This window comes from Sinocyclocheilus rhinocerous, unplaced genomic scaffold, assembly GCF_001515625.1.
Source record: "Sinocyclocheilus rhinocerous isolate Xijiao unplaced genomic scaffold, SAMN03320098_v1.1 scaffold1325, whole genome shotgun sequence".
Lineage (NCBI taxonomy): Eukaryota > Metazoa > Chordata > Actinopteri > Cypriniformes > Cyprinidae > Sinocyclocheilus > Sinocyclocheilus rhinocerous.
The window spans coordinates 814,117-824,457 of record NW_015659004.1 but is presented as its reverse complement, the minus strand read 5'-3'; the positions used below and the strand labels follow the sequence as shown (position 1 = coordinate 824,457).

Genomic DNA, 10,341 nt, shown 5'->3' with positions numbered 1-10,341 from the left:
GAAATGTTACGCCCCTTACCATACTGTGATGCCGTGTCCCGGCGCGATGAGACAACACCGATAAAACCCATTACAAACGAGGCATTTGTTGCATCCAGTGGGGACATAATTACTGATTATAATGACTTATGTCTTATACTGTCTTTTTACGTTGTGTTGCGTATCGCGAAACCATGTCTGCATTTGTGATCGGAGAAATGACAAACAACAAGCGCTACTCTACACTGCTCAAAACTCACGTTTGAATCGCCAGTGGCAAATTCTTTAAATATAAAAAAACGTACTTACAGGCTGTGACACATCTCATAAATCACTCTTGAAATATTGTTAAAATTGTAATTGTTATTGATTTACTTCTTAAAAAGTTTTAAAAAATTAGCAAAACCTATATTTACAAGGTAGATATAAACTAGTGCTGTCAAACGGTTAAAGGGGTTATATGACGTTGTTAAAATGTTGTGTATTTAGTGTAATGCAATGTGTTTATGCGGTTTAAGGTTCAAAAACACATTATTTTTCGCATAATGTACATTATTGTTTCTCCTCTATGCCCCGCCTTTTTGAAACGCATCGATTTGTACAAAGCTCATCGTTCTGAAAAGCAAAGTGTACGCTGATTGGCCAGGTATCCAGTGCGTTGTGATTGGCTGAATACCTCAAGCGTGCAAGCGTGTGACGGAAATGTTACGCCCCTTACCATACTGTGATGCCGTGTCCCGGCGCGATGAGACAACACCGATAAAACCCATTACAAACGAGGCATTTGTTGCATCCAGTGGGGACATAATTACTGATTATAATGACTTATGTAAAAAACACATTATTTTCCACGTACTGTACATTATTGTTTCTCCTCTATGCCCCGCCTTTTTGAAGCGCGTCGATTTTTACAAAGCTCATCGGTCTGAAAAGCGAGGTATACGTTGATTGGCCAGCTATCCAGTGCGTTGTGATTGGTCGAATACCTCAAGCGTGTGACGGAAATGTTACGCCCCTCACCATACTGTTGATGCCGTGTCCGGCCGGAGCGACGAGACAAAAACATTAAAACCCATTACAAACGCGGCATTTGTTGCATCCAGTGGGGACATAATTACTGATTATAATGACTTATACTGTCTTTTTACTGCACACATCTGGATATTTGGGTTGAACTGTTCTGGAACAGTGTTGTAAATACAACTTAACCACTGATTTCTAGTTGTGTCCTCTTTTGGAAGACACACGGCGTGCTTGAGTGAGCGGAGGCCGGCGGATTCGACGAAAGAGCGGCCAGCGGGCTTGCGGCAACCACATGTGACGTCCACTTCGTTCTCGGTGAAAGCCGATCCGGCGATCCACAGCGCGAAGTTGATGTATTTCCTCAGCGACCAGCACGGATCAGCTCTAGGCATGACGAAGCGGATATCGTCCTCTTTTGGAAGGCCAAACAAAGTAGTTTCGCTTTCACAACGAAACACACAGCGTCTCCACAACATGGCGGCGGTGGCAACAATACTACAGCGAAAATAAAAGTTACGCCTTCTTTCTTTGCGTGAACATTTGGTCGGCGTTTTGCAAATCTTCCCACATCGTGACGTAGACATGTGGGGGCGTGTTAGAATGAGCCGTTTTAGGTAGGCGTGGTTGACTCTTAACTTTTATAAAGAATATCTCTTTGGATTTGAGACTTTAGTCTTTGTAACTTTACAGATCTTCTTTATGCACCAAGAGCTTGTAACACTCCAAAGGGAAAGGAAAAATTGAAATCGCTTCATATGACCCCTTTAATTGTTAGAATGATGTGGATTAGATGTGGATTCTTTTTTTTTCAGCTGTTTAAACTCTCATTCTGACGGCAAGTGATGTAATGCTAAATTTCTCCAATCTGTTCTGATGAAGAAACAAACTCATCTACATCTTATATGGTCTGAGGGTGAGTAGATTTTACATTATATATATACATTGTATTTTACATTATTTATTATTTATAATTTATTGCTATTTTCTGTGGTTGTAGTTGTTGTGCCAAAAAAAAAAAAAAAACTTCAGGGCCCTTGTTAAAAAAAAACTAATTTCTAATCTTGGGAACCTTTGGAAGGACATGCATATAGGGTTGTGGAGGAGGTTCTGAAAGTTATAGTATGTTTTCAAAGTAAATCAAGCTCTTTTATCTCAAAAGATCAAGAAAAAAAAAATGAAGGTTATTTGTCTTGTTGGGGATGATAAAATGTCCTGCATGAATGCATCATAGCATTTTTTTTTTTTGGTTTTGTTTTCTGCATGAGATCAGATGAACGCATGCAGTGGGTAAAGGGCATTACCTGGCCAGACACAGGAAAAGACAGACTTTGCCCTGTATATGGACACAGAACACATACACATTGAAACACAAATCCACAAAGGAACAAGACCCCATGCACGAGGACAGACACTGGTGGTTACCCTGCAACGCTCCAGCTGAATCCTCAGAGGCTCCGGCTCGCACGCGGGCGGCGACTGCACCTTCAGCCAGTTCTCAGCGGTTCCCACAGCCTGCTCCAGTTGCTGGAAGAGATTGTAGAAGGCCAGGACTTTGGTCTGGTATGCCAACCATGCCAGCCTTTCGGCCAGGAGAGCGCAGAAGTCGACCCATCGAGCACGTAACTGCTGAGCCGCCTGCTGGATGTCCTCGGAATTCTGACCATCTTTAGAGAAAGATCCATTAGGACAAATGAGACTCATGCATATTGAAACAGCATTTGAGGCAATTAAGCTGGCAAAGGCTTTAGACTTTCAAAATAGCTGGGAAACGTCCCATCAATGTACATCTCTATCTATTATTAATAGAGCTGACATTATGCAGGATTTTATTACTTTAATTAGCAGCAAAATGCAGCTTATTACTTTCCAAATAAGATGGGGGATATTTGTGTGTCTTTTAAAAAGACAACAAGGGCAAGTTTTGAATTATGCTAGACTGATTGAAAATCAAGGGGCGTTTACAAGACATTTGGACTGAAATGAATGTGCATATGAAAAGAATCATTTAGAATTCATGCATACCGCTAGTGAGCTGATCCACCAAAGCCTGGGCTGAACGAGTGGCTTCTTGTAACTTCCTGAACTTTTCAGTTTTTTCCCTGTCAATTGCCTCAAAAATGGTTGAAAGATGCACACAGTAAACACCAATGAAACACATTTTATAAAGCATTAACGTGTTCTAATAATTGAGTTTATATATAACTATTACACTTTGTATAAATTAAATATAATAATTAAAATATATTAATTAATATTAATATATTATTAAAGTTCAAAACTTTCTAAAGTAATATAATACATTTTGCAGTCTAATATGAAATGAACATGTTAATGTAGCCCTACCAGCACTTTCTCATAGAGGTCTGCCACACTGCCTTCCTTACGGGAGATTGAGAACTCTGGATTTTGCAAAACAGCCTCTGAACGAGTCATAAAACTGTGAATTTCAGTGAAGTCCACATCAAATCTGCAGGGAAATTGATGAGAGAACAGCAAAACAAATTAGTTATTCTTGCTTGTTTGTTAGTCATTTGAATATTGTTGGGACTCGGGCATTGATTAGCATTTTCCCCTCACTGCAGGCTTTGTGTTTCAGCATCATTTCTAAACTCAAAAGTGCAGTTTAACTCATGCAGCCAAAAAGCAAAAGAGCTTATTTAGATGAAAAAGCCTACACTGCAAAAAAAACAAAAAAAAAACCTTCATCAGTATCTCTGTCCCGTTTTACAGCAAAAATATGTTGTATGCAATACAACAAAAAATTCCCTTGAGAAATAAAGAATAAAAAACAAGATATATTTCACTTCAAATATGAAGTGTCTGTGTCATGTGAAAAAGTGGTGATAATTTTTTCTCAAGAATTAGACTTGTTTCATTCAGGAAATGTATACAAATGGGTCCATTTTTTTTATAACATAATGGTCATACTGAGTGACCAAATAGATTGCATTGTGCAAACCACGCTTTAAAAACACTGTTTTATGTCAAAAAAAACATATGTAGTAAGATCTGTTTGTATTAGTTTGATTATTTTTTAGCAATTATTTAACCTTAAATCTAGTTATATAAAATTATTACTAAAAGTATTACATTAATAAAAAATTTGAAAAATGGATGGATAAAATGTGCTTCTTGAAATCATTAATGTCATTAATAGTAAAAAAAAAATTAAACTCAGGAACAGAAAACCCCAAAGCAAAGCTTTGGTTGTCATAAATGGGTCCTACACATTTAGTGACCTGTGACAAAACCGAGGTGCATAAGCTCACCTTTTCCGCAGTTCTGAATCAGTGACAATCTGTCGCTTCTTCTGAGGTGGAGGGGTAGACATGCCCTCCTTAGTATGCTTCACCATCTTTTTCTGGTTTGTGGTCACCTTGGTGACAGTTGCCATGGTTGTATGCGTGAGCTCCGACTGGGATGTAGTGACAATAGTTGAAAACTAAGCGAGACAAAAGTTGTAAGACACGTATGTGTAAATGTATAGAAGACTGATTCTTGAGTGCATATGAAAGAGAGAGTGAGATACAGTGAGAGCGCTTTATTTATTCTGAGTGATGGCACGGCCATGCAGGAAGCCATATCAAATTCTGAGAGAAATGGAAATAGATGGAACAGTATTGCGGAAAAGATGAGACACAGTAAATGGAATCGCATTAGCATAACCACCTTGGTGCTGGTGAGCTGAAGCGACTGTACCAATTTGTCCCAGCGCTGAGCAAACCTCTCCAGCTTTGCCTCTAGTTTCCCAGCGGCCTCTTTGCTCTTAATGTTGGTCAGCAAATCTTGAACGAGGGAGCAAAGCTTATCCATGGTTTGCCTTTTCAACTCCAGGTCTGCTTTTAAAATCTGAGGAACGAAATTCAGGGGACAGCTTTTAAGTTCTGAAATCTATTCTTAAAGGAAAAGTCCGGGTCAAAAATTCTGTCATCATTTACTCACCCTCATGTCATTCCGAACAACACAAAAGAAGATAGTTTGAAGAATGTTGGCAACTAAACAATTGACCCTTCGCAGGGAGTTTGATTGACAGGCGATCTAACCAATCATAATGCCGAATCTGCCATTTTTGTTCGACAAACAAACCAAACCGGAGAGTAGACTAACGTCGGTGGCCTTGAACTTGAAAAATGGTGTGTATTGACATCTTTTCACGGTTGAAACAAGATACTTTCTGTTGTTCATTCATGTTTATTTTGTGCTATAACTAGTAAAGAGGAAGAGATGATCGGTTCACGTGCCGCTTGAACTCAGGCGCTACAGTGATCTGTCACGATACATTAAAGAGCCACAAAACGGTATTTATAGTTAGAATTTCTTTAAAAATGTCAAAATATTCAAGCTTAGACTTTGTTTCACAGCAAAAGTAACCTGCTCTGTCTTGTCTGTCTTTTCAACTCCAGGTCTGCTTTTAAAATCTGAGGAACGAAATTCAGGGGACAGCTTTTAAGTTCTGAAATCTATTCTTAAAGGAAAAGTCCGGGTCAAAAATTCTGTCATCATTTACTCACCCTCATGTCATTCCGAACAACACAAAAGAAGATAGTTTGAAGAATGTTGGCAACTAAACAATTGACCCTTCGCAGGGAGTTTGATTGACAGGCGATCTAACCAATCATAATGCCGAATCTGCCATTTTTGTTCGACAAACAAACCAAACCGGAGAGTAGACTAACGTCGGTGGCCTTGAACTTGAAAAATGGTGTGTATTGACATCTTTTCACGGTTGAAACAAGATACCTTCTGTTGTTCATTCATGTTTATTTTGTGCTATAACTAGTAAAGAGGAAGAGATGATCGGTTCACGTGCCGCTTGAACTCAGGCGCTACAGTGATCTGTCACGATACATTAAAGAGCCACAAAACGGTATTTATAGTTAGAATTTCTTTAAAAATGTCAAAATATTCAAGCTTAGACTTTGTTTCACAGCAAAAGTAACCTGCTCTGTCTTGTCTGTCGGCGTGTTGTCAGTTTCCTCTTTGCTCCACGATGTATTTTTCACTTCGTGAGAACATAATGTGTGGCATAAGATATAGCAATAGTAATGAAGGGGCCTCCATTTTATTTTTTGTCTATACTATGGAAGTCAGTGTGACCTAAAACCATCTTGCTACCACTCATTTTTCAAAGTATCTTGTTCCACAGAAAAAAGAAAGTCGTACAAGTTTGAAACGACATGAAGGGGAGCAAGTTATGACAAAATTTTCATTTTTGGTTAGACTATACCTTCAAAGTCAGCCAACCAATGAGAACTTTGAAAAACAGAACTACATAATATCTAATGCTAGCTGGGAATTGTGTTGCATCACTAAAAAGGCCTGATTTCAAACCCATTACAAAGGATTTCAACATAAAACGTCATTCGAAACCCATTTTACTTCTGTAACATGAAAATTTTACATGTCATGCAGCATATTCAAAAAGGGGAAAAAAATTCAAAACACTTGACTTTATCAGGACTTGTTTGTTAATCGTGCAAAGTAGGGTTGACTTTAATGCTTCAGTGAGTTTGGATTATGTGTGGCCACTTACGGCGAGCTTCCTTAGGTTGGCGGCCACTTCATTTGGGTCATTTGTGCCGCTGTTTTGGATAGTCTGCACTAACTCCTCCTTCTGAGTCAGCCAAGAATCAAACAGCAGCTATAAAACAAGCACAGCGGATTAAAGGGAGATTGTGAGATGTGTTCTGCACTGCTGCTTTTCCTGTTTCTTTTGAGCACTGGTGATGTTATCGCACTGACTCTCTTGAGAAAAGAGGTCTTCAAAACCTTTATGTTCCCCAGACATGCTCTCATTATAGTCATTTAACAGGCAGGATTCAAAAGGCATTTTGAGAGCTGCTAAATGCATTGTAAAAGCTTTTTCAGCACGGTCTGGAAGGATTCAGTACCTGCTCCTCAGAGAAATGCTGCCAGCACAGCAGGATCTTTTGAAGAAGGATCCAACGCTCTTCAGTCCATTTGCAGATCGCTGCCCATCGTTCCCCAAGGTTCTGTGTAAGTAAAGTGGGGGTGTTATGGAAAAACGATTCAAGTAAACAAAACATTATATCACAGTTATTTGGTCCAAACAACCGGTCAGACCTTAGGGCTGTGGTTATGGTTACAAAGGTCACAGTAGCAGATTATTGTTGTCAGGCCTGTATTTGAGTAATTAATGGAGTTTCATTCAGACACATTTTTGTTATTTACAGGAGTGGCAACTGCATTCTATAACCACACTTGGTTGTCTGTTACATTATACAGTGTGAAAGAGCCTCTCTGTGGTATAAAAGCTGTTGTCACTTAATTGTGACCCTGGACCACAAAACCAGTCATAAGTAGCATGGGTATATTTGTAGCAATAGCCAGCAATAACATTGTATGGGTCAAAATAAAAATGAAAATTCTGTCATTAATTACTCACCCTCATGTCGTTTCAAACCCGTAAGACCTTCGTTCACCTTCGGAACACAAATTAAGAAACGTTTCTGGACTTGGGAACATTTCAGTTGCGTTGCTTTCCTACCGTAAATATATCAAAACTTAATTTTTGATTAGTAATATGCATTGCTAAGAACTTCATTTGGACAACTTTAAAGGCGATTTTCCCAATATTTAGATTTATTTTTTCACCCTCAGATTCCAGATTTTCAAATAGTTGTATTTCAGCCAAATATTGTCCTATCCCAACAAACCATACATCAATGAAAAGCTTATTTATTCAGCTTTCAGATTCATTGGTATTTACTTTAGTCATTATTACTATGCTTATAGGTGAAAGTGTCAAAAAGAATACAGGCTTGACTTCAGTTGCACGTTCATACAGACAGTATTCAAGAATCTGTTGTAAACTGCTGTGTGAACAGAACTTTTCGAGACTTACACCTCAAAATAAATGTGGATGTCAATCGCAGACATTAACAGCATGAACTTAACCAGGCATGGTTTGGTTTATTATAGAATATTAATCCTAAGGCCCCCGATCAGACAGAACGCATTTTTTGCAGTGAGAGGTGCCTTTTTTGAATTGTTTTCTGTTGGCAGTGAGCGTTTTGCATGCTGTTTATGCGCCCCGGGCGCCTCACATTTTAGACGCCTGCTGCGCCTCACGTTTTTGCAGGAGCGCTCTGAGCGCCTGTGGTTCAAAAAAAAGCAACTCTGAGCGGAAAAGCGCCCGACGTCATTCTGCGCCCAACGTTTTTTTTCCCCCATTGTCCAATCGAATGAATGGAGAGGTGGGCCTTCCGTTGTGGTGACGAAAGTTTACCGTTGCTTAGAAAGGCCATAGACTGCAATGATGGAGGAGAAACTTTTGGTGTCTGTCGCGGGTTACCCGGAGCTGTATTTTTTAAGGTTTCTGCTAATATAACAGTTTACTTAACAGCAAAAACCAAAGATTTTAGAGCGCTCGTGCTATAATCCTTTGATTAGACTGACAGGGCAGTTGATTTGGTGGTTGCCTAGCAACATAAAAAATGCAGCGCACTGCGCTCTTTTTAAAAGTCACCAAAAAAAGGCAGTGCGGTGCACCTCGCGTTTTCAGACTTAAAAAATGCATTCGGTGTGATCGAGGCATAACACTGTTCTGCTTTGGCAAATCAATGACAACATTTACCTGCAGTTTTTCCTCTAAGGCTGCGGTGGCGCCATCACCACTGTTCTCATCTACTACCACCACCATATGAGTCAGAGAGTTCACTCGCCCTTGCTCCAGCTCCAGATCTTCCTGTAAGAGCTGTAGGGACAATTGTGTCTTTACTTATTTGTTTTTTGATTATCAATAAACCACAAAAAATTACAGAACATACTTTTTGCTCTTCAATTTGTCGCTTTATGTCATCAAGTTCGGGTCCTAAAGGCTGTGCTCCCATTCTTTTAATTCGAGTTTCAGTTGTGTCCAGCCAATCAGAGAGCTGCTTCAGCTGCTGGTGCTGCAGGTCCATCAAAACCTCATGAAGCCTACAAATGTTCCAAAACATCAGTTATATGAACGTTGTAAATAGCAAAGGTCTTTCTGTAAAAAGTGACAGGTTTATATTCTTGGCTAAAGGCTTATCGTGCAAACATGTGACCACCTGCTCTGTCTCTCCATACTGGCCACACGCAGATGTTCCCAGCGAGAGTTGAGCAGATTCATCTGTTCCCGCACCTCCCTCTCTTCATCATCAGTCAGCTGCCCTCCAGACAACAACACACTTCCTGCTTTGAGAACCCGGCCCACGCTGCCCTGATGAGACGTTAACTCCACCATGTAGCCCTGGACAGACATAAACAGACATATATATGATATACATCAGTAATCATATATATATATATTTTTTTTTTTTTTTTTAAGAAAACAATTTAGCAAGAATGCAACAAATTGATCCAAAGTGACAGTAAAGACATTATTACAAAAAACTTTCATTTCAAATAAATGCTGTTCTTTTAAACTTTCTATTCATCAAAGAAAAATGCATCACTGTTTCTACAAAAATATTAATCAGCACTATTTTTAACACTGATAATAAGAAATGTTTCTTGAGCACGAAATCAGCATTTTAGAATGACTTCTGAAGGATCATGTGACACTGAAGAGAGTAATGATGCTAAAAAAAATTCAGCTTTGCCATCACAGGAATAAATTACATTTTAAAGTATATTGAATTAGAAATATAAAAAATCGTTATAATATTTAAGAGCATTTATAGACTCCTTTCAAAGACTTTTAAAAAATTGAATGACCCCAAACTTTGGAACAGTAGTTTAAAATTGTAAATATATATTTAAAAATGTATTAAACACAGTCCATGTACACTGTAAATGGTGTTAAACATTGACTATAACACAAAATTCTTAAAACCTTAAAATAACTGCATGCTTCCATCACAGCAGATCTATCAACAAACAAAAATGTGCAAATAAATAGTATGCTTATAATATAATATAATAATAAAGAGTTTAAGAACTCTTAACGTCTCTGTTCTCAAAACTCTCAAAATAATACCTAGAATATCAAAATCAACTGCGGGCGGCAGATCCTTCTCCTTTTTAGCGCCCAAACTCTGGAATAACCTACCAAACATTGTTCGGGAGGCAGACACACTCTGTCAGTTTAAATCTAGATTAAAGACCCATCTCTTTAACCTGGCTTACACATAACACACTAACACATTTCTAATATTCAAATCCGTTAAAGGATTTTTAGGCTGCATTAATTAGGACAACCGGAACCGGGAACACTTCCCATAAAACCCGATGTACTTGCTACATCGTTAGAAGAATGGCATCTACGCTAATATTAGTAATATTTCTTTCTTATTCCGAGGTCACCATAGCCACCAGATCCAGTCTGTAGGATCCAGTCCGTATCCAGCC

General features: G+C 38.8%; 1 protein-coding gene across 1 annotated transcript in view; it reads right to left on the bottom strand.

The window, feature by feature from the left end:
* LOC107723158 (dystrophin-like) overlaps positions 1-10,341 on the bottom strand; it is a 106,035-nt gene that overhangs the window by 71,517 nt on the left and 24,177 nt on the right. The window contains exons 11-20 of the mRNA XM_016531684.1: positions 9,060-9,241; positions 8,793-8,943; positions 8,600-8,719; positions 6,894-6,995; positions 6,536-6,643; positions 4,672-4,851; positions 4,272-4,444; positions 3,346-3,469; positions 3,025-3,112; positions 2,425-2,666 (exon numbers count right to left, since the gene is read on the bottom strand). Coding sequence (XP_016387170.1) covers positions 2,425-2,666; positions 3,025-3,112; positions 3,346-3,469; positions 4,272-4,444; positions 4,672-4,851; positions 6,536-6,643; positions 6,894-6,995; positions 8,600-8,719; positions 8,793-8,943; positions 9,060-9,241 — 1,470 coding nt within the window. The remainder of the gene's footprint in view (positions 1-2,424; positions 2,667-3,024; positions 3,113-3,345; positions 3,470-4,271; positions 4,445-4,671; positions 4,852-6,535; positions 6,644-6,893; positions 6,996-8,599; positions 8,720-8,792; positions 8,944-9,059; positions 9,242-10,341) is intronic.